Source organism: Homarus americanus, unplaced genomic scaffold (assembly GCF_018991925.1).
Source record: "Homarus americanus isolate GMGI-L3 unplaced genomic scaffold, GMGI_Hamer_2.0 scaffold31037, whole genome shotgun sequence".
Lineage (NCBI taxonomy): Eukaryota > Metazoa > Arthropoda > Malacostraca > Decapoda > Nephropidae > Homarus > Homarus americanus.
In genome coordinates, this window is record NW_024722227.1 from 8,373,113 (window position 1) to 8,399,246 (window position 26,134).

Here is a 26,134-nt window from a genome sequence, read left to right on the forward strand (position 1 = left end):
CAAAGACGCCATGGTAATTAGTTTGCAGAATAAACTGCCTACAGAAGAGATAGGGATTGACCACTGTGTTTACATCCTATGATTGAGGAAGAAAAAATTTGAAACTGAACTCTATATCTCACAGTAGGTCCTGGAGATGATGAATATAGCAGGTTAATTAACTCCAAGGAAATTTATCTTGAAAAGCCAATTCAGATGTGTTCTTAGTGAGATTGCTAAACTGAAAACCTCCTTGACAATTCCTATGACTACATTAGAGCCTGAATGCTGCTTTCAACACATTAAAGAAGAAAACTTTTCTGATATACTCATGAACTGTGGGGAAAGGCTAAACGAATTTGCAATGATTTCTAACGGAGAAAAATTTCTCAATAGTCATCCAAACATCAAATGAGAAAGTTGGGTTGACCTTTTCGGCCAAAAGAAAAACAAGAAGAATGGATTTTGTTTTTAAACAAATTTTGGACTGCCTAGACTGGAGAGCTCATCCAGGCGTTAAGGTTTTTTTTGGATTTTACCATCTTATATATATATAGTAAGTATGCCATAATCTAACGGATCCCATTTTCTACAAATATTCCTATACCTAACGGTTTTATTTATAAATTTGAGAATGCTATAACGAACTAAACTCCTGCATAAATGAATATTATTTTAAATTTTTTTTTTTTTTTTTTTTTTACTAATTTATTGTTTTTTTACATAAGTATTGTCGACGCCTTTATTCAGGGGTTTAGATGCATATTATGCACTTTACAATTTCTCTAGTAAGGGGTAGGAGGGAGCCTGAACGGATTAAAATATCGAGTATCTAATGGCAACAAGGTCTGTAGTTCACCATCTATAGCATACCCTATATATATATATATATATATATATATATATATATATATATATATATATATATATATATATATATATATATATATATATATATATATATATATATATATATATATATATATATATATATATATATATATACATATCATTTTAGTCATATAACATGACTTTGAATATATAATCAACAACTTTTACAAGTAAACCAACCTCGCACCTACTGGGTGACTTAGGGAACGCTACTGCCAGGCCACAAGGACACTAAAAGCAGCTAGACTTGTTATATTCTCACACAAAGCCGTTCATCGAGCTGATGCTCCGGAACCTCATTGGGAAACTGCCCGCCTTTATGTGGTGTCAGTAGCATTTTACCGAATCCAGCTGGTATGAAACGCGAGGTATATATATACTTCATTTTTAGTCCATATAACACGCCGGACTTTCTGGAAACATATAATCAACTACCTCACCAGCAAGGAATCAACCTCAACCTACTGGGCAATGAGGTTCACGGCCCCATCAGCTCGATGAACAGGCTTTGTGTGAAATATACAGAGTCTAGAACTGCTTTAGTGTCCTGTGGCCTAGCTGCAAGCGTCTTGAGTCACACCCAGGGCGAGGTCTGATTCCTGCTGGTGAGGTCATGATTTTAATAATAATAATATATATATATATATATATATATATATATATATATATATATATATATATATATATATATATATATATATATATATATATATATATATATATATATATATATATATATATATATATATATATATATATATATATATATATATATATATATATATATATATATATATATATATATATATATACATATGGTTGTATTCCTACTTAACTGTCAATTGAACCCAGAGGGTCCCATGTATGAAATCTGTTAAGTGAACAAACAGAACATATGGATTAATTCCAATAGAAAACTGCCCGACCCCAACTCCTTTATACATACCTATGTTGTAGTAAAATAACATCTTAATTTTAATGATGTAATACAATTAATACTTAAGAGAAATAGAGAAATACAGTCGCCAAGAATGTCCATTCAAATAATGGAATTCAACTCCTCCTCTCACACCATACACTGCCGCTTTTCCCTCTCTGAGAAATTTTGGAAAACCACTAAATTAATTAAATAATAAACTAAAGTTAGGATATTTAATTGACATTGCTGGATTCCTTGTAGATTAGGAATATTTTAATATAAATGTCATATATTTTGCACAAGATAACATAATTACTCAGAGAAAAATTTTATCTAAAATATGGTGTTCAATGCAAATATGATGTTTATATTCAACACCAAATTATAAGAATTCCAGCAATGTAAATTATATTCTGACCGTAATTTGTATGTAATTTTATGAGCAAAAACAAATATCTTCAGTTAATAAAAAAATAATCTTCACGACACTATCTGTCAACTTGCCCCACCTTGCTCCTCCAACCACGCCGTCCAACCCTCTCCCCCACCCCACCAATCCTCCTTCGAGATGTGAAAAAATAAATTTATACATTTTGTATTAAATAATACCTCAGATTAAAGTTAGGATAATATAATTGATGCTGGATTCCTTGTAAGATTAGGAATATTTTGAATATAAATGTCATATATTTTGCACAAAAGATAACATATTTACTCAGAAAAACATTTTATCTAAAATTTGTATGTCTAATGCAAAATATATGATGTTTCTATTCAAAATGATCACCAAATTACAGTATAAGAATTCCAGCAATGTAAATTATATTCTGGCCGGGTAATTTGTATGAATTTTATGAGCTAAAACAGGCAGTCAGGCAGGGTGTGGTGGGGCAAATCTAAAATATGCTCGACAGGACACTCACCGTGATATGTGAAAAAATCCGTGTTATGAAAGTTCAACTTCAGCGAAAGCAATCACAGATATGATAAAAACGTTGTATGAAACCGCGTTAGGGGGTAAACTGTATATATATATATATATATATATATATATATATATATATATATATATATATATATATATATATATATATATATATATATATATATATATATATATATATATATATATATATATATATATATATATATATATATATATATATATATATATATATATATATATATATATATATATATATATATATACTGTATTTCTGTGTGTGTGTTTATACAATATCAAAACAATTCTAAAATGTTTTTGAAGCAGCACTTCAATTAATTAGAGTCACGAAATAACAGTGGTCATACAGGCAAGTAATACTAACTGTATAAAGCCTGGTATTTTGAAGCCACAATATATTCTCCTTATGTAGAGAGATGGTTGGTAATGGTGAATACATGGTTCAAAAAGAAAGGAATTCAAAAATGTAAATGGAGAAGATAGAACACAGTTAGATTTTGTGTTGGTGGGAAAGACTAATAGTGCACAGAAGGCTCACAGTAAAAGACTTCTCAAGAAATGAGTCATGAATGGGGGACTGAATTCAAAAATGACTATTTTTGATTGAGAGGCATGATAGTGACAGGTCACCAGTCCCCATGACAGAGTCACTTTGTCACATTTCTGGTAGAGTCAAGGTGCTCTCAACACAGCTACTCTTGCAACGATAGTATTTTGAATAAAGAGTGCTCCTGCAAGATGTTTGCTGCCATTCAGAGCAGAAAATTCACTAAGCCATGGGTATACAGTCAACCCTCGCTTTACGTGGTCCCACTTTACGTGTTCCCACGTTTATGCGGTACCCTGCCGAAACTGGAATGCTCACTTTCCGCGGTGTGTGTACCCTTTTACGCGGAGAAAGCGCGAGCAGGGTAAGCACAAGGTCGCCCAGTCATCAAAACATTACCGAGTTCTTCACCCGCCACCCACCACAGCCGGCCCAAGTCAGTGATAGTGATAATGATAGTGAGGATATGGACTTATATGGACTTTGAGGGTTTGACAAAGAGGCCCTGTAAGCCTCTGGTGTTGATAGTGATACAATTGATACAAGTGATACAGGTGAGGCCAATAATCTGCCCTCTGCCTCGAACCAAACCCCCATCCCCGTGTGCCCAGCCATCTTTTCTACTAATGAGTGTTAAAAAACCTAATATTATTGATATTTCTTAATTATTAATTGTGTGTGCATACCATCATAAAATTAAGAAGTTATTTTTACTACAACATAGGTATTGTGTCTGAAAAAGTGGAGTTTGGGGGTCGGCCCGGTCTCTATTTCAATTAATCCCATATGTTATGTTGTTCACTTTACGCGGGCCGCCGTGGGTTCAATTGACCGCATAAAGTGAGGGATCACTGTACAGTATATACAGTACTATACCTCAGTGCATTTGCACTTCTGGGAATAAGAGATTTCTGGGTAACGAGAAGACTCTCTGAAAGCAGGAAAAATTCTCATCCCTGGAATTTTCCGGAATTTCCGAAAATGCCTGATTTCATCTTCATCTCCTGATAATTGTTCCTGTGCCAGAATTTTCCGTAAAATTTCAAGCTTTGGGAACAATTTTCCGAGAAAATTTCAATTCCGGCTAACGGAGAGTTCTGGGTTTGAGGGATTCCGGCTAACAAAGATATTACTGTACTACACCTTAAGGGTAGAGGGAACATTAATGCATTAATATCTCTGTTAAACAGAATTCCTCTTAACTGTAGCTCTCTGATAGCTGGAATTGAAATTTTCTCAGAAAATTGTTCCCAAAGTTGGAATTTTCTGAAAAATAACAGCTTTGGGAACAATTGGTGGGAGCACATTCTCTGGAAAATTTCAAGAAAATTTTCCCAGTCCCTGGAAAATTCCGGGGATTTTATTTGTTATTTTTTCCACAGGGTTTGAGAGATGAAAATCATGTGCATTTTCTGGAAATTCTGAGAAATTTTTTTTCATTACCCAAAAATTTAGGGATGACTTTTTAAGAGATGGACTTTTTCCGCTTTGATAAACAAATTAATGCATCATTCTGAAAACTTCTGAGAAAATTCCAGGGAGGGGAATTTTCCGGGTCGAGAGATGATGTAATGTGCAATTTTTTGAACTTCTGAGAAAAATGCACCCGGAAAATTCCGGGAATAAGGGATTTTTTTTCCAGCTTCGAGAGGGTTGTTTTGTTACCCGGAAATCTCTCATCTCCGGAAGTGTTCTGCACCAATTGTTCTGGCTAACAAAGATATCACTTTTGTTTCTCTTTTCATTATAAAATGTTACTGTATACAGGTACAATATAAGGATAATACTCTTCAAATATAATTATGAACCTCAAACTTATTGCAATACAGTACAGGTAACTCGCGTTTTATTTGAGAGTTTTTGGAATAACGCGGTTGTCTGATTAATACCAAAAGCTAATTTACGCACACCTATTTTTTAAATAACGCGGTCAAGACAATTTAAATTTGCCGCACGTATTCACCTGGTCGCCTGGTAGTGGAGTCGCATGTGATGCCTGGTGAGGTGCTTGTAAGTTATTACTCTAAAGTCGTAGTCATATCAACATCAACGATTTTAATATTATTATTAATAATAATGTAATAATAAAGATTAGTACTACTAATGATGAAGATAATGAAGTATTCTGTACAACAACTGAGACGGCACCCATAAAGCTCCCTGCATATCGCTTTCTCAGTTCACACCAGCACCACTTTTCGCTCTAATTTGCATTAAGTTTTTTATCACGTACCTTTTTTGTGTTAAATGCTGTTTTCCCCATTGAGCATGTCTGGAAAATGTCCATCTGCCTCCTCTGGGGCTTCTAAAGCTAAAAAAGCACAAACAAACAACGCAATGGACGCGGAAGTTAAATGTCATCACCCGCCTTCAGAGAGGAGAGTGCGTGTCGGAGGTTGTCATGCTTGGTTTAAATGAGAGCACTGTTCGCATTCTGTACTAAAGTATGATGGTTCCCTAACCTGTACCATTTACATGTATTCTTATGTGAAAATTATGTTTAATTTACGTGTTTTTGAATTGCGTGGTTTTCAAGAATGTAACCCCCAAGTAAAACGAGAGGTGGGTGTATATAAATGTCATCTAGAAAGATTTGCAGTGAAAAGTAGAGTTATCAAGAAATTAATAAATACTGTTCAAAGAAGGTTTCAATAAACTGTAACAGTTCTTCACAACCTTTAAAACACAGGGACAGCATAACATTTTCTCATCAATAACCCTCAAAGACTATTAACTGATGAGCACATACAATAGCAATTATGTAGGAACTTAGCAATATCAGTGACAAATTTTACATATTTGCATTACCGTAAGATGGGGTGATTATGAACAGGGGTGGCTTTTAGACACAATTTGGAAGTAAAAACCGAAGAGTGACAGTTTGCAGACAGTTGCAGCAAGCTAAGTTATCTTAGCACTAAAATGTTGCCTTAACTACAGTATATATAGTTTGCATATGTGAGCATCATTTGCTAGTTCAAAGTACAAATAATGAAAAGAAGCAACACCGGTAATCAAAATCCATTTTTAAAAATTTAAATCAGATATATAACTTGTATAGCACGAACGAGTTCTTAAGACCAAATTTTTGGGCAAAAAGTTGGGGGTCGACCTCTATACGGGTAATAGTTTCGTTAGGTTGAAAAATATTTACCAGTAACTACCAGTAAACAATGGAAACGACGCACCAACTCACCACCCGCTGTGAGTGTCGGTACAGTTGCCAGGGCAGATCTCTTGCGTCATCATAGCAAGCCCAAAGTAGCCAAATGCATGGTATGGTATGCACAGGAGTATGTAGAACATAAAGTATTCATTTTTAAAAGTTTATTTATAGATACATAACTTTTTGTTAATTAAATTTGAAACATCAATATGATGTGAGTCAGGTCATCTACACACAGTTGCCAGTTTCAAAATTTTCCTTTTAAAATTTTAAGTTACCGAGTATTTCTTTTCCCAAATCGTTTTACAATACTGTAGGTAAAACAGTATACTATTGTGCAAACCCCACAGAAAAAAAATTAACAAATGGAGACACCAAAAATGTAAAAAAAAAAATGCTGTCTGACTTGCAACACTGTTGGTAGGGTCAGGTGGTTCTAACGGTACCTGCCAGGACCCGGTAATCAAATTTATAACAATATCTAACCTCAATTACTGTAGTTTATCTGATGTAGGCAATATGAAGTAAAAAATACCAGTTAAAGTGAGAAATTGGAAGAGAATAAACAAGAAAGATGTTGGGCTATTTTTGGTAGGGCTGAGGGAGAGAGTACCAGCTGTTTGGTCTTTTTTGGCGGGAGAGTCACGCAAATATCCGTAATAGTATTTGTTTGGTGTCTTCTGTATTTTTAAAAATGAATACTTGTAAATTAAAAGTACCGTAACATTGTATTATATAAAAACTTGTCATATTTCTGGAAAATAAGAAGCAAGAAAATAAGAATACACCGGTAAACACAATTTCAACGTACGCTAAAATTAAAAGCTGCTTAAGAAGGGCCGATGCAAACACAAAGCCTTCGCGACCAGGGCTCTGCCGTATCAGTTAGACAGTACACGTGTTTTTCGAATCGTTTTCAGTTAAAAAACTTTTACATCACAAGTGAATTAGGATAGAATATTATTGTAATATAACAGTTTTTAACTGAAAACCATTCGAAAAGCGATTACGGTAACATCTTTTGAACGAAAGAAAGCGAGTCATTGTTTTTGTCACGATTTTATCCCACTTTCCACTGAATACGTACGTCATTTCAGCAAAAATATTACATTTCCATATTCTCAGAAATAAATAGTAGTTTTGCTGAAACGTGATGTATTTCAATGTAAATTAGGATAAACTACAGTACATGAAAACAAAAGACTTTACCTAACCTTCCGATGTTCAAGATATGTTACTCGTATTTTTAATAGTTTTCGGTTAAAATACTGTTATATTAGTGATATTCTATTCATACTGTGGTTGATATAATACCTTCACGGAAATGTAATATTTTCTGCTGAAATGACATACGTATTACAGTGGAAAGTGGGATAAAATTGTGATGAAAACAATGACTTTCGCTTTGTTTCGTTCAAAAGATGTTACCGTAATCACTTTTCGAATGGTTTAGTTAAAAAACTGTTGTATTGTATTACAATAATATCCTAATTGACTTGAATAAATATTACGATACCATATTTCTGAATATTTTCATTAAAATCCACCAAAATCATTTTCTTTGTCATCGTCTGCAGCACCAAACAGCTTCTCCCAGTCCTCTCCTTGAACAAGGCTAGACGGCACACGTGTTTTTCGAATCGTTTTCAGTTAAAAAACTGTTACATCACACGTATATTTTACCTAAACTGCGCCTGAATAAATATATTCTTGGAAATAAATAGTAGTTTTGCTGAAACATGATGTATTTCAATGTAAAATAGGATAAAATACATGTCGAAAACAAAAGACTTTACCTAAGCTTCCGATGTTCTCGAGATGTTATTCGTTTTTTTAATAGTTTTCGGTTAAAATTCTGTTATATTACAATGATATTCTATTTATACTGTGCTTGATATAATACATTCACGGAAATGTAATATTTTTTGCTGAAATGACGTACGTATTACAGTGGAAAGTGGGATAAAATCGTGACGAAAACAATGACTTTGGCTTTCTTTCGTTCAAAAGATGTTACCGTAATCACTTTTCGAATGGTTTAGTTAAAAAACTGTTGTATTACAATAATATTCCCTCCCAATTGACTTGAATAAATACTTGAATGGAAATATACAATATTTTTGTTGAAACTACCCGCGTTTCAGTGTAAAGTGTCGTGATAATAAATGGTAAACAAGTTTATAGGACGTAGTGTTTCTCTGAAGGTTTTGTTGTTCCTTTACCCTCAAAAACTTGGGTCGACCTATAAACGAGGAATATCATAAATTAACGATTTCTTGGTCATAAAATCGGGGTCGACCTATATACGAAGGGGGGTTATAGACGAGTATATACGGTATTGCAAAACTTTCTCTGGCAGGAGCATACACGAGTACACAGAGTACTATAAGTGGCAAAGAATATTAGAAACATTACTATTTAAAATTTTGAAACAATTTGGGTTACTTGATATCTCCTATACAGTAATACCCCGCTTTACGCGGTTCTCGTTTACGCGTTTCTACATTTACGCGGTACCCTGCCAGAACCGGAATTCCCACTTTACATGGTGCATCTACTCATATACGCGGGTGAAGTATAATTTTTTTATTTAGCTCATAAAATTCATACAAATTACCAGGCCAGAATATAATTTACATTGCTGGAATTCTTACAATATGATAATCATTTTGAATATAAACATCATAGATTTTGCATTAGACATACAAATTTTAGATCTAATGTAAGAATTTTCTTTACTCAGAGCAAATATGTTATCTTTTGTGCAAAATATATGACGTGTATATTCAAAATATTCCTGGTCTTGCAAGGAATCCAGCAATGTCAATTATAATATCCTAACTTTAGTTTGAGGTATTATTTATTACTATACCTTAAAATCTAGAATTTTCACCCAAACATTTCTCAGAGAGGGAGTAGCCAGCAAGCGTGGGAAGAGAGGAGGGGAGTTGAGTCCATTATTTGAATGGACATTAACCTGGCGACTGTATTTCTCTTAAATATTAATTGTGTGTGCATACCATCAAAAAATTAAGATGATGTTTTTACTACAACATAGGTATTGTGTCGGAAAAAGTGGAGTTTGGGAGTCGGCTCAGTCTCTATTTCAATTAATCCCATGTGTTCTGTTATTCCATTTACGCGTTTCTCGTTTTACGCGGACCTCTGCGGGTTCAATTGACCGCGTAAATCGGGGTATTACTTTATACCTGAAAATGTGACTTGAAAGAAGGTACTGTATGTGAAAATTGTCTTAGACTTTGGACAGCTCAAAAATGACTTGGGAGGCACAATCCAAATATTAGTCATGCATATTTGCAAGACTGCACGATATAAAACTTGTACAGTAACACTCATCCCACAAGAGGTCACAGCTCAAGGTTGAAGAAGCCACAAATCCAAAAAAACTGTGAGGGCAAACTTTTTATGGAGTGAAAGTTGTGAACTCATGGAACAATCTGCCAGAAAGTGTTGTGACGGCACCGAGTGTGAGCTGTTTCAAGACCAGACTTGACCAACACTAGAGGAGGTTCAGGTACATTCAGGAGCCAGTGCATGCCCAGTATTTGCCAACAGTGCATAACAGATATATGACCAATCACTCAAGCAGCTAATGAGCCAATCAGTGGTGAAGAGGATAAAAGTAAATAATGATAAAAAAGAGTAATGTATAGCTCAGGGGGTAAAACAAGTGCATGCATAATGTGCACCAATGTCCCAAATAATTGCAGCATGTTATTTTCACGTAATACAATTTTGAAATTTTTTCTCTTCTCTTGACTCTTCTTCCCTTTTTGACTTTACATGGAGGCCAGCATCCTCTTTATCGACGGATTTTTTATCCACGGTTTCGATTATCGACGGATTATTTAGCCGAATTTTTATTTTGGCACCAAACAGCTTCTCCCAGTCCTCTCCTTGAACAGGGCTACAGGCTACGTGTTTTTCGAATCGTTTTCAGTTAAAAAATTATTACATCACACGTATATTTTACCTAAACTGCGCCTGAATGAATATATTCTCGGAAATAAATAGTAGTTTTGCTGAAACGTGATGTATTTCAATGTAAAATAGGATAAAATACATGTCGAAAACAAAAGACTTTACCTATGCTTCCGATGTTCTTGAGATGTTACTCGTTTTTTTAATAGTTTTCGGTTAAAATTCTGTTATATTACAATGATATTCTATTCATACTGTGCTTGATATAATACATTCACGAAATGTAATATTTTTGCTAAAATTACGTACAGATTACAGTGGAAAGTGGGATAAAATCGTGACGAAAACAATGACTTTCGATTTCTTTCCTTCAAAAGATGTTACCGAAATCGCTTTTCGAATGGTTTAGTTAAAAAACTGTTGTATTACAATAATATTCCCTCCTAATTGACTTGAATAAATATTACGTGACACTATATTTCTGAATATTTATTAAAATCCATCAAAAATCATTTTCCTTGCTGGTCGTCAGAGCACCAAAATAAGCCCCAAACTCTCCTTGAACAGGGCTAGAGGGTACAATGGTTTTTCTAATCGGTACAGTAGTTTGTTGAAACGTGATGTATTTCAATGTAAAATAGGATAAAATACATGACGGAAACAAAAGACTTTACCTAAGCTTCCGATGTTCTTGAGATGTTACTCGTTTTTTTAATAGTTTTCGGTTAAAATTCTGTTATATTACAATGATATTCTAGTATTCATACTGTGCTTGATATAATACATTCACGGAAATGTAATATTTTTGCTAAAATGACGTACGTATTACAGTGGAAAGTGGGATCAAATCGTGACGAAAACAATGACTTGCGCTTTCTTTCGTTCAAAAGATGTTACCGTAATCACTTTTCGAATGGTTTAGTTAAAAAAACTGTTGTATTACAATAATATTCCCTCCTAATTGACTTGAATAAATACTTGAATGGAAATATACAATATTTTTGTTGAAACTACCCGCGTTTCAGTGTAAAGTGTTGTAATAATAAATGGTAAACAATTTGCCTTGGGCATCCGGATTTTTGGACTTTTACTGTAGCCTACTGTACACTGTTTTGTTTACTGTAAGGACCGATGTTCACTTCAATAAATGAAATCGTAAGTTTGCTAGTATTTTTGTCCACTTATTATATTATTATTTATACACTATTATTTAAGGTTATGTGTAAAGGAAACGCATTAATGCTTAAAGGTACATTTATTCAACATATGCTAATAATAGTTAGAAAAATTACGTAACCATCACGGTATCGACGGTTTCTTTATCGACTGCCGTTTACAGAACGTAACCCCCGTCGATAAAGAGGGAGTACTGTACTTAGATGTAATTTTGTTGCTGCACATTTTTGCCCCCCTTTTTTTCTAAAATCATTGATTTCCAAAGCCACCCCCAAACTGTCCAGCTAGACTCTAACAGGTACAGATAAACTTCAATTAACAATGTCTCAATTAACAATATTTCACTTTATTGATGGTGATAAGAACACCTACAGTCTACTTCGGCATCTTCCCTTTAATCCGGATTTTCGGAAAATTGAGCAAAATCTGAACTTAACTTTTTTTTAAGATTTTTAGGAATATTACCTATGCGGACCTTAAGCTAAAATGCTGGTCCACCCACTGCTGGGATAAAACACCAGCGTCTTTTTGGTTAAATGTAACATCTCCACCACTAGTGTGGGGGGGGGATGCAACTTTTAGCTTCAGACATGAAAAATATTTACCATTTACTGCCAGTAAACAATGGAAACGTAAAATATGTACCAATTAGTAATGAAAAGTTGTGCAGTTCCTTCAGCAAATGAAGCTCACCAACTTACAATAGGCTAAATTACCTTACAACGTGTTTTCAGTAGTCTATGTTGAAGTTCTTAGCACAGGCTAACTTATCATATCATATACGGTATCACAGTTCTCATTGATCTATAAAAAATACCGGTAATAAAAACCTTTTTGATATTTCACACTTAATATAATACCCGGTAATCTACTTCAACCTCCTATTGTTTACAACGACGCAAGACGCACCACCAGCTGTTGCGTATCAGCTAGACGGCACACGTGTTTTTCGAATCGTTTTCAGTTAAAAAACTGTTACATCACATGTATATTTTACCTAAACTGCGCCTGAATGAATATATTCCCGGAAATAAATAGTAGTTTTGCTGAAATGTATTTCAATGTAAAATAGGATAAAATACATAACGAAAACAAAAGACTTTACCTAAGCTTCCGATGTTCTTGAGATGTTATTCGTTTTTTTACTAGTTTTCGGTTAAAATACTGTTATATTACAATGATATTCTATTCATACTGTGCTTGATATAATACATTCACGGAAATGTAATATTTTTGCTGAAATTACGTACGTATTACAGTGGAAAGTGGGATAAAATCGTGACGAAAACAATGACTTTGAAATATAATGCAATATTAACCCCTAAATCGGTTAATTCGGACAATCGGCTAAAACGGACACCCTTCCCCCCCTATTAGTCCGAATTAACGAGGGTCGACTGTGTATACGAAAAAAAAATTTGCATCAACGATGGCCATCGTACGGCCAAACTCACTAACTTGGGGAATAGGAAACATGTCTCTTGCTGCACTTCAGCTGCAGTGTCATCTACCCGTGCGCCGCCACCCGGTGCATCTGCCCGTGATCATGTAACTCAATCATTATTGGTCAGTATCGTTGTTGTTACTTATCATTGGTGTTTTTTTCCCCCTTATAGTGAGGACATCACTAATGTTCAGATTGTACTCTTGTTTTGGTGAATGTAAAATAATTTTCGCTGTTTTCTGTGACTGAAAAGTGCTTTGGCTCTGTTTTTATGAACATGATGTGAGCAGTGTCGGCTGCTCTCATTATTGTTGCGTTATCAGATTTTTTTTCTTACAGTGAGAGGACATAACTAATGTTAAGATTGTACTCTGTTTTTGTAATTGTGAAGTGCTTTTACTGTTTTTGTGATTGGTGCTTTTGCCCTGTTTTTGTGATTGAAGTGAGCAGTGTAACTTTGTTTATGTCTAGCAAGCATGTTGCCAAGGAAACCAGGAAAACTGTGTTTCTGGAGGTGAAGCTTGATATTGTGAGGTGGAGGTGAAGGAGTGGAGTTATGTGGTTGGCTACCTCTCCAAGCACCTAGTATGCTGCTGAGCAGAACATCATCCAATAAGTTTCTCCTGATCCTCAACAATGCAACTTCACACCCACTTACAATGGGTGAGTGGACAGACAACATCGCTGTGATGTTCCTGCCCCCAACACCAACTCATTCATCCAGCCGATGGATCAGGGCATCATTGCAACCTTGGTGGCCTACTACTAGAGGAGGTTGATGATGCAGCTGTTTGAGGTGACAGATGAAGAGGGAAAGCTGACCATCAAAGAATTCTGGCATAAATACAACATCAAGTATGCCATACACAACATCAACTAGTCATGGAAGGAGGTTACACAGAGATGCATGAATGACGTGTGGAGGAAAGTGTGGCTGGAGAGCATGCGTAATTTTGGCGGCTTCACCAATGTTGTAGCTGCACACCGCGACATCGCCAGCATCTCCATGGAGGCTGGTTTTCAGGAGGTTGTCCAGGGGAATGTGGATGAGGTCTTTGAGAGCCACTCTGAGGAGCTCAGCACAGAGGACCAGCTGCTCCTGGAACAGCAGCAAGCAGTTGAGAAGTCAGCAAGTGAGGAAGAAAACCCTGCATCCATGATGCTGACTTTGAAGGTGTTGGGCACTGTCATTGACTGTGTGAACTCTGCAATGGAGCTTCTTGCTGATGATGACCCCAATTTCAACAGGAATTCATTTGTGAGGGCACTTGTGGAGAAGGTCATGCCTTGCTACAGCAGGGAGCTATACCTGAGAAGGAGGAGGCATACCAGACAACAATCACCTCATTTTTCAAAGTCGTAACCCTCGACTTCTGGGGTCAGAAGCCACGCAGGGCCCTCTTCATCTGACACCTCTCCAGTCCCACTCATGAGCTTCACCTTATTTAAGGAAAGACTGAAGCCTACACCTCCAGCCCCCATAGTAAAAGACCCTCCTAGAACTCTGACTCCTACTGTGTCTCCAGCCTCTCTGGACTCCCTTGAGGCTGTGTGGGAGTCAGAGTGACGTCTCCACTTCACTTACGAGTCCCCTTAGCCTCGAAGGGGACACGTGATGATGACCAAGCTTGTTCTTAATGATGTGGTGAGTGGTTTAAATGTTTTCTATTTATTTTATTAGTGTATGAATTATTTTTACGGTGATACATGTGCGTGTCAGACTGACTGGGAACGTATCTCACTGAACCAGGGACAGATCCAGGATATCAAAGGAGGGGGGGAGGGGGGGGGGGTTCCAGCCCAAAAAGTTGTGGATGGGGGAACAAGTAAGCACAGCGAGCCCACACAGTATTTTGAGGCCATTTTTGAGCCATGTACACTTGATATTAAGAAATATTCTGAGGTCAATACTAATTACTTTTTACGATACAAAAACACACGAGTACAATACTGCATTTAAGAAAAAGTATTGGAATTTTCTGATAAAGGGGGAGGGGTCCGGACCCCAGGAACACCCCTCCCGATCCATCGTTGCTGAACCTCATGTGATAATGAACTCGATTTACGATGGGGTTTTCAAGAACATGTACCTGTACAGCCATTGAATTAACACTGTTGTCTGAAGTAACCTCAGACCCATCCAAAGTCATCCTGTCTTTTGGTGACTTTGGACATCTATGAATCTTATCTTTCCACAAAAAATATATGCAGTTTCTTGAATTTCTGGCAGTTTCTTTTAATTTCTGTTGATACATATAGATAACTCATTTGTTTACACACCAATAATGTACATAACATATGCTTTTAGTCTTCAAACTTAAAATTGCAGCTTACATTATAATGTTATTACAATGCTTCAACAACTGAGACAGAACTCACCGAAGTTAGTACAGCAGTACCAGGAACACATAACCTAAGATACTGATAGTTTCCTATGAATACTCAGATCTTTTCTAATACAGTACAGTCTATAGATTTCTCCTGATTTGTGGGAAAAACACATATTTACAGATCAAATTAATGACTTATAAATCTTATAGACAATTCCAAATTACAACTATCACCAATAGGTATGTTTTTAATTTTACAGTGGACTTTATAGTAGAGATCAAGGTTAAGTTACATAAGTGTCTTATTCTTGCATTTATTGTTCTCTATCAATTCTAACTTCATATAGTGATAAAAGATATCTCTTTCTTGATCTCAGAAGCCCTTGCATATCCTTAAAACTATACCTTTGAAGCTCATCAATGATTATCCTACAACTCACATGCAATCTAACTTCCTCCAAAAAACCCCAAAAGGCATGAATGATACATGAAAACTACTCTAAAACAGAGCTGCAGTCATAAGAAGAGCTTCAGTTACAATAAGAGAAGCACCTGGCCTGATAGAAAAATAAGTTTCTTAATTCGTTTAGTGCTCAATAAAGAACTGTGATACTCTTACACAGATGGGGTTTATTCTATACTCTAAAATATCTGAGATTCACAACCGTCTCCATCCACACTTTCCACTCAGTCTTCCCATTAATTAAGATCTAGAAGGAGCCACCTTTCTGAATTACTCGTGTGTTAATTTCAGCTTTTATACTTCCCCAATTGTTAAAGATTTCTCCCAAATATTTAAATCTATTCATAACCTTCAATTATTCTGCAGTAATGGTAACATTACAGTAAGCTTGTACCCCTCTCTACTTCATTTTTTCCAGCCTTTGTAACATTTTCTCCAGTAAACTTCAACAGAATATACAATACTATACTGCCACTCTCTCAGATTCAGCTAACAATACAGTATAATCTGCGCCCACTCTGTGTTATCATGCCTTTATATCATTCCACAATCACCCCTTCTTACTTTCAATTCCATCTATAGACATCAAATAACTAGGATAACATCATACCCCTCTGATGAACTCCCAAACTATCTCAAACCACCCACACTCCTAAATATTATCTCGCATGACACATACCCTGTATCTTGCTTTCATCATAAAGACTCTTGACAGCCTTCAGTAAACTTCTGTGTACTGTACTGTATTTACTGCTATGGGTATTTTATTTGTAACAAAACCCCTCTAATTCATATTCCATAAAAGATCTGTTAATCCCTCTTTAATATCTGTTAGGTCAATAGGCGAGGTAGAAAATAATGCAAAACTAGGGTACAACTCAATTATCCTCTGCATTCTATCAATACAGTACATGACAGTTTCACAGAGGCAATTACCTATAACTTACTTGCGATATAATAAGACGTCTTCACCACCCCAGCCTATAATATCTTCATCAAAACCTTGAACACTAAAAAAATCTGATCTATATTGGCATGTCATTCCATAGCCGAAGTCACGCCAGAATCCTGTGTCTCGAGAAATCACCAATTGGTCCAGTTCCTGTAGAGGAGGGGGAATAATTCTTTTAAGTTTAAAGCATATTGAATAACTACCGATATCACGGCCTATAAGGCGGCGGGGTGCATAAGACGCCCCCCCCAAAATTTCCATTTAAAAAGTAGCTTTTGAGCTCTATTTGCTGTATAAGACCAGTACCCCAAATGTGACACTTACCCACTGACTCAGTAGTCCTTTACCAACCATCCTTGATTTTTTAAAATAAGGCCAATTCACTTCAAGTAATGTCATCAAATTATACTCGCTGGTGTAGTGTAAACACTAGTGACGTCACTGAAGCGTGGTGGGAGTGTTCCCTCGTCTGGGTGGTGTGACTATTTATACAACATGTGGTTAACAGCAACCACCGTATTCTAATTGTGATGTTTCATTAGGATTTGAGTGAAAAAGGTTACCAGTATGTACTTACTACATACATTTATTACACATATATATATATATATATATATATATATATATATATATATATATATATATATATATATATATATATATATATATATATATATATATATATATATATATATATATATATATATATATATATATATATATATATATATATATATATACTGAATATACTATGTACAAAAAATGAATGTTCAATGAATTATTTATGGTGCATTAGGGTACTAGCCACTTCTGATGGGCTATAAATAGCCTTCTTTATCTCCCCTACATCTCACCCTGAGCCAGACGGAAGGGTCTTGGTAAATAACATGTTTGCTTATTTTCCATTTACTTTAAATAGATTTACCGAATTATTTGTTTTATTTATTTATTTATAATATACTGTAATATATTAAACACACTGTAATTATTTTCTTTAATTTATAAACTGTTTTGCGACAAAGGAATGTTCTCCAGTAGTGTTTCATTAGGATTTGAGTGAAAAAATATTACGTACTTACACAATTGTTCCTCTTACTTTGACAACACAACATACATACAGTATATTATTTCTCAGTTTTGATCTTTTTTTTTAATTTTTGTATTTATTTATAGTTAGTTACTTAAAATAAGGCCAATTCACTTCAAGTAATGGCATCAAATATTACCAGCTGGTGTAGTGTAAACACTAGTGACGTCACTTGAGCGTCTGTAATTAACCGTCGATAGTTTCAAGAATTAATGCACTTTTCCTTTCTTGTCTCCTCACTGGCAAATGGGGGGGGGCGTGGGGAGGGGTGTGTGATGATAGCTGTGTTTATTACAGGGGTATAAATCTCTTTTACGGTATGTTAGACAGGTTTATAATACATTTTTATTATTTTAATATACCGGTAATCTTAATTTGAATCCAGCTTGCCAAACGTAAGTTTCAGTATAAAATAATTAGTGGTAAGACCTTGTGAGTGGCTTACGATGTTTTCATCACCACTCTTGACACACTAAACCACAATATTTAAGAGGTAAGAATTTTAAACTTGGTGGTTTAGACGACCCCCTAACTTTGGGCAGATTTTTTTAATGTTCAAATTTCGTCTTATAGGCCGTGATATACGGTAATGTATAAGATTTTTTTTTGTCATATTAATACTGTACAGGTGCTCCTCTACTTAAGAATGTTCAACTTACAAACTTTCAGAGATACAAACATCATCACTGAGGGGGGGTTGAGACTGGATTATTTTGAAGAAAATTCCAGACAGAACAAACATTACCGAAGAGGAGAAGAGTGAGCCAGGTTTTAAGGCTGTGTTAAAGGGTATAGCTGTACTAAATATCATAATCTTTTCATTTTTTACAATATGTTTGGTATCTACAAGAGCAAAGTTGGACTTACAAACAAGCCCCAGGAACGTAACTCGTTCGTAAGTAGAGGAGCACCTGTATTACATTATAAAGATTGAAAATGCTGCAGTGAAGAGTATTGACAAGTGAAGCAAGTCAATCAGTCTGGTTACTCAGTAGATAATTGTAAATGCAAGAAAGTTTTAATATAAATTTAATTTAACTCTTGATCTGGTTTTCTCCAACAAGTCCTACTTTGATGCACAGGATTTCTGGTAAACAACACTTCAAGAAATGCTGCATAAATTTTCAGAGAAAATTGTCAGGGACTTTCTAGAAATGTGTCGACTCTTACAGCTTTACAAAGTGTGTCTGAAGCAGGGTCCATAACTTGAGAGTAAGTGTCTCTGCACAGCATAAATAATAATCCTCTTCCAACCTTGCATGACAATGGGATTAAACCTGTGTCCCAAGAGTTGGGGTACGTACAAACTTGAATTCTTGTTCTAGCTTTAGTCAGTATTAATAAATATCCCTAAAAGTAACTTGTGTTATTTATTGAGTTCCATTTAACACTATGATCTATTAAACAATTTATGCAAAATATCTTGAACATTTCAACTCATACTGTTGATGAAAAATTAACATTACCTCAATATTGTATGCAGTAACTTATTCACAAATTCACACATTAGGACAATAGTACCTAGATCAGTCATCTACTGGAAGCATTAGGCAGCATGCAGTCATCAGGGATAAATTTCTTTAGGATCATACTGTCGTTTAAAGTCACACTTTTCAAGAACACAAAGTTGTTGATAAGCAGGAACTCCCTGTATTTTCTGACCTAACACATTAAATATTTAAAATTTGTACATGTACAGTAAATCAATGGTTTAAGGAGGTTTTGATAAAATATTAACAGATTAGGGAACAATTTTCTATAAAAGTTGTGCCTGTCTGATATAACCGATTTTCCTGCAATGAACACTAAAAATATTCAAACTGTGCACCTGAAACAATGTCTTATGACAACACTGATACCAGCTGACCACCCCTAGCCACTGAATTTGCCTCAGTCAGGTAGCATCAAATGATATTTTCTGTGATTACTTTGGTGCCAATCTTTTAAAAGACCTACTTTACCATGAGTGAAAAATTTCCTGAAAGTGCATCCACCAAGAATATGTAGGCAATATTAATTTTACTTAGGTGATTACCATTCATATACTCTACCTGTCTATTTATGCAGATCATATTTTGTGTTCTGTATTAATTTCTTTAATTTGTCTATAATATTGAGTTGAGAAAAGGTTTAAGTTAGGTTAGGTACCCCCAAAATTTGTCCTGGGATATCCTCCAATATAACAGAAAGCCTATGGAAAAATATATCCTATATATGCCAGTCATAATTATGTTGCATTTTCTAAGTACAGTACTCTGTACACACATCCCTGTTTGTAAATTGATGACTTACAGTATATAGAAACATTTAAGGTAATTGAACTCGGTAGATTAAATGAAAAGGTATTCATCCTTCTTGAACCTGGGGCAAAGTGGAGAACTGGGTTCCTTCCCTGTACAGTCGCCCTTGTGCTTTCAGCAGTAAATGAGTACTGTGCTACTAACTACCAGATGTATTTGCCAATGATGGTACAACCCAGTGATAAACTAGCATCCTGCTATGAATTAGGGATCATCACCTGTCAAACCAACTTGTATCATGACAGAAATCTTGTATGTAAAACCAAACAAAAGCATTGTACTGTATATTACTACACACCTGAGGTACAGGTTTGCCCTGGAGGGGATAAACCATTTGGGGATTGTACAAAGAAAACACAACTGGATAGTATACGGAATGGCCTGGTGAAGCATTCAGACGACAGCGTTCCAAAAAACGAGTGCTGAACACAACGTCCACATCACACATGAACAACAGTACATCACCCTTGGACCAGTGGGTGGCTCCAACCTGAGAATTAAAAGTAGTAGTCAACATATGATGTATAAAACTTTTGTAATAATAAAGTATTGCAATCAAAGTAAAAACATACAGATGATAGAGAATGAATTAGTAACAGCTACGGTATAAGAAATTAAAAGGAAGTATCATCAAGCTGTTAGTTAGGAAAAATACTCTGTACAGTGTAAGCTATATCCTATACAGTACTCTAAGAACAGTATCACAAGCAGTCTTTACTAAGTACTTTAGTGTTGTACAAGTATATAATAATAATAATTAATATTCAGTCAATTTGACCAAGTACAGCTGACAAAGCCATGTGGTAGTTTTTTCTGTACAGTCTTTATGCCAACAGCATCTGGTGGTGTTCTTAGGGCTAGAAAGTCACCCATCCAAGTTGACAACCCCTTATCCGAAATTCCGAAAACCTCTGAAAACCGGGATTAGCCCACCCAGACACAGGTCACTGACCCACATCAGGACCTGGGGGAAGAAAATGTAATAATAATAATAAGAAGCTGTTCAATGCCTCAGCTTTATCCTGGTCAGAATCTGCGTAACTACCATCTTCAAGCCTCAGGTCTGATACTCCTACTCGCGTTTTTAATTTTGACTTTGCATAGCGGTAAAATGCCTTTGGGTTTGACTTGACCTCGCTTGCAACCAGCCTTTAGAATTCCTTTTCAGCCCTTCTACACTCTATCTTTGCTTGGTTTCTGGCTCTTGCATACATCCTCCTGTCCTGCTCATCGTTTGACCCAGCCCACGTCTTAAATTTCTGGGTTTTCTTCTTAACTTTGTCGACCGCCACATGGTTTATGTGTAGGGATCCCCTCGTATTCCTAGAGGCACTGGGTTTGGTCTTGGGTATATATTTATCAATCAAATGGGTCACTTTACTAGTTATGATATTCAGCGTAGTGTCTGCGTTCTTGTGCCTTAATGAGTCAGGCCAGTGGATACCCCTCATCTCTTCCCTCATCCAGTTGTAATTTCCCTTGTAATATTTGCACCTTGGCCTGGCCTTATCTTGAACTAGGTAACAGTTAAATCTGAATGACAACACTACTGTATATGGTGACTGGTACCAACTGGGGCAAGGTGTTCCAGTTTGGCCACCATACCCTCCTGTTTGTTATGATGAGGTCTAGTGGCTTGGGTGTTTGCTCCCCTCTGTAATGTGTCGGGTCTCTAACATGTTGGAACAGAAAATTATCTCTCCGAGTTTCTACAAAAAGAGTAGCAGGGTTATTCAAGTCATTTGGGGTGAAATCGTTTCTCCAGTCGATGTTGCCATAGTTAAAGTCCCCTATGATAAGGAGGTGGCTAGGGTTGAGCATCGCCGCATTGTCTATTAAGGCTCTTAAGTTCCTTTAATTTAGTGGGCCACAGTTTGGGGATCTGTAGATACACCCGACGATAAGCAAGTCCCCTCCCTTTAATTTAATTTTACACCACTTGGACTCTTCAAAAACATCCTCTCCCTGTACCCTTGCCTGGCTGGCTCTAAGGTCTTGCCTAACATAGATAACCACACCCGTCTTGCAAGTTTCTTGAGAAAGGTTCATAAATGAGTCATATCCATCAATACTGAACTCACATTCCTCTGGGTCGATTCTCCTGTTCTTGCACAACAGTTTTACAGCTCCTACAATATCTGGTTGGTGTACCTTCAGTAATGTTTCAAACTCCTCTCTTATCAAGGAACGTGTCAGTATTAGTGTACATGACATTCAAGCCAGAATTTGTTCTCGGTAACATCTCTGCCCTTAGTAGTACCCCCCCCCCCTCCATTCTCAGAAGCTGCAGCATTTGCTAAGTACAGTCGACTCTCGTTAAAACAGACTAACAGAGAGGGATGGGTGTCCGTTTTAGCTGATTGTCCGAATTAACCAATTTAGGGGTTAATATTGCATTATACAGCTATGTGTATGTTTATTTGAGTGCCCCGTCATAGGAGTCCGTTTTCTCTTAATCTTGGAATGCAGTGCACCAGAGACTTTGTTATTCCTTAGTTGTGACACAGAATTTGAAATTGCAACTGGGACAATCCCAGAACCAGAAATTTGATACGGACAGTTCAGATTTCGTCTGATTTATCCGAAATCCGGATTAAAGGGGTCCGGATTAACGAGGGTTGACTGTACACTGTATTTTGCAGGATGTGGTTAGAAATGTCATTGTTTACATGGCGCTTGCCTCCTCCTGTCTGGTAGGCGAAGCTGGTACCACCTCCTGGGTGGGGGGTAGAGCGGGTGGAGGGTGCGCTGCTTCCCCCTGGCCCTATGTCAGCACACTTGCTTCCACTACCCTCCCCCTGAATATAACCCATGTACACATGTCCCCGTTCCTCCTTGACTCTTCCCTTCTCTGCTTCAAGCCCTGCAGGAGCGTCTTGTGCTGTTCCCTCTGTATTACAATGCGATCTGGGTGAATGAATACACTCCGAGATGCCTCGCTCCTTGCTAAGTTTTTTGCCTGCCGAATAACCTCCCATTTCTCCTCCTGACTCACTAGTGTGATCCTGAGGGGGTGAGGCTTATCCCCCTGCTTTTGTCCCAGCCTCCTCACATCCTGTGGGGTTGATGGCATCTTCAGAACCTCTGTACAAATATTCTTAAACTGCATCTTATCATGTGTTACCTTACTCTCAGTTCCCTCCGCCTGGCTCTCAGGGACTCCAAAAACTGTTACATTGTTCCTGCTCTGGAAACGTTCCCGTTGTTCCTCATCTCCACTAACAGTAGGTCCGTTAATTTTCATTTCTTCGACACACTTCTTCAGAGTCCCTAGCTGCTGTAGAACCTGTTCTGATCCTGCATTACTCTCCGCCACCTGCCGTGGCCCTGCTAATGCCTCAGCATAACTCCTCTTAGCAACCCGCAAGGCTCCAGCTTCATCTATTTTCGTCCCTAGGGAACTCGTTCCCCTAATGACCTACTTATATTCCATCACACAATGCCATATTTCATCACTCAACAACACCACTACACCTCTTATTTTAACACACTCAGATACTTCCAACTTTACTCCTTTCAAATGTCTTCAATTCACCTTTCCTTTATCATTCATTTTTTTTTTACAAAGCACTAACATTTAGGTTCCTTTTAAGTATCAGATTTCCAATCATTCTCTCCTTATCGCTTTTATTTCACCCATGCACATTGAAACATTTAATTTTATTTTGTTCCTTTATAGTAACTAGCCCCCAGCCTGGGTCTACGGAAACTTAAACAGTAAATCTGCTCCTCAATATAATGAATACACTGTGATAATGAATTAGTTTAATAGAAATGTTCAGTACTGTACTGATACAGCAAGAATCTTACCTGGAGTGCTTTGCCTCTAGAAAATGTTTCATTGAGGGTGAGCAATTTGATGTGTCTAAACTTGGCATCTTTAGAAGCATTAGTAATAATGTTTCTCACTTCTTGCAAGCCTTCATGACCAAAATAAACAACAGTTAGGAAGATTCGGCGATCATGGCGTAGAATGATAGTCACAAGCTTGTCCATAAATCCTCTGAATGTGTCAGTTCTTCCTGATAGTGGCAGGATGATGTTTATCTGTTGTGGGAGCAATAAGATGACATTACACCTTCACAGTTGTTATAGCAGAAAGATTAAAGGTAACACTAATGACTAATGATAATTAAACTTTATATAGGCGAGCCTAACTGGTTATTCGGAAAACCTTAAAGCAGTCTATCAACAAAAAGACACTGATATACTGAAGAGGATCCAAAATTTCATTTACTGTACTGTAATACAGTATTATACACGAGAAGAACTTGTGGTTAAGATGGATAAATGTATACTAACACACGAGACTATACTGAATGGTAGGCATGTAAGGAGAAACTGAAGAAAGTTACAAGGATTATGAGAGTAAATTTGTAATTATGGCAAAAGTGAAATTTTCTCAATATACAAATATTCCCTGGGAAAGGGTAATTGAGCTCCAAGAGTTACAGATGCAAATTAAAATACCTCGGCTTAAAATAAAAGTTCTGGAAAAGTATGGAAATGAGAGAAGTGTTTGGATACACAATACAAATTGGACAAAAATAATACTTTAAAAAAATTAATAAAAACATTAACAGTTTGAAAAAAAAACCAAGGGTGAGAAACAATATATGTATGTTGTGTTGTTAATGGTAAGAGAAACAATTAAGACCCTGCAATTGTGTGTGTTTTATTTATTTATTTTTTTATTCATTTTTATTTTTTATTTTTTTTTACAGGGATTAGCCCACCCGGGCACAGGTCACTGACCCACATCGGGGCCTGGGGGGCGAAAATGTAATAATAATAATTCATAGTAAATAAAATTTATAATACAAAGTAAAATAAAATATTAATGGTAATAATAATAACAACACTGTGATAATAATAATAATAAATACAATAATGAAAAAAATCAACAGTGAGAAACGCTATATGTATGTTGTGTTGTCAAAGTAAGAGAAACAATTGAGACCCTACAATTGTGTGTAAATGAGGCAGAAAGTCAGATCAGCAACCTGGGACTTGGTCACAATTTTCTTGATGCCATATAGCAGCAGGGTCTACCATTAGACAACACATTATGCTTCCAATGTCTTCTTAGGCTGTAGTACCTCCCTGTTTGGTAGATGCCTAATACATACTACCTACTGTTAAGGTAACCTTTGCCGAGTGAAAATTGTGAACTCTTTGAACAATCTGCCAGTGTGTGTTGTGACGGCACCGAGTGTGAGCTCTTTCAAGACCAGACTTGACCAACACTGGAGCAGGTTCAGATACATTCAGGAGCCAGTGCATGTCTAGTACAGTGATATCCCCGTTAGCCTGAACAATTGGTGCAGAGCACTTCCGGGAAAGAGAGATTTACAGGTAACAAGACAACTCTCTTAAAGCCGGGAAAAATCTCTCATCCCCGGAATTTTCCGGATAACGGAAAAATGTTCTCAGAAGTTCCAGAAATTGCCCATTACATCATCTCTCGAACCCGGAAAAATATCCCTCAACCCCGGAATTTTCCGGGTAACTGAAAATTTTTCTCTGAATTTTCAGAAAATGCGCCTAATTTTCATTTCTCAAACCTGGAATTTTCCGGAAAATTACGGCTTTGGGAAATATTTAACGAAAAAATCTCAATTCCAGTTATCGGTGAGTTCCTGGTTTGAAGGATTCCGGCTAAAGGAGATATACTGTACTTGCCAACAGTGCGTAACATATGACTGATTGCCCAAGCGGCTAACGAGCTGATCAGTGGTGAAGAGGATAAAAGTAAAAGTAAAAAAGATATTCATTAAACAAAATTCACATTCTTGACAGAGACACCGAGGCACCCTATTGTCCCCAGCATCCCCCAGTGCCTGACACTGAATTATCAATGCAAAATTTTGCATGAACATGTTCAACAGAAGGACTTTCAATATACAGTAAACCCTCGATAATTCAGCAATTGATAACTTGCAATTTCATATAACTCGGCATGGATATGGTCTTA

General features: G+C 36.4%; 1 protein-coding gene across 1 annotated transcript in view; it reads right to left on the reverse strand.

Moving 5' to 3' along the window:
• The window catches only part of LOC121862361 (chondroitin sulfate N-acetylgalactosaminyltransferase 1-like), an 89,835-nt gene that overhangs the window by 11,245 nt on the left and 52,456 nt on the right, over window positions 1-26,134 (reverse strand). The window contains exons 7-9 of the mRNA XM_042360600.1: window positions 23,971-24,207; window positions 20,459-20,650; window positions 16,769-16,923 (exon numbers count right to left, since the gene is read on the reverse strand). Coding sequence (XP_042216534.1) covers window positions 16,769-16,923; window positions 20,459-20,650; window positions 23,971-24,207 — 584 coding nt within the window. The remainder of the gene's footprint in view (window positions 1-16,768; window positions 16,924-20,458; window positions 20,651-23,970; window positions 24,208-26,134) is intronic.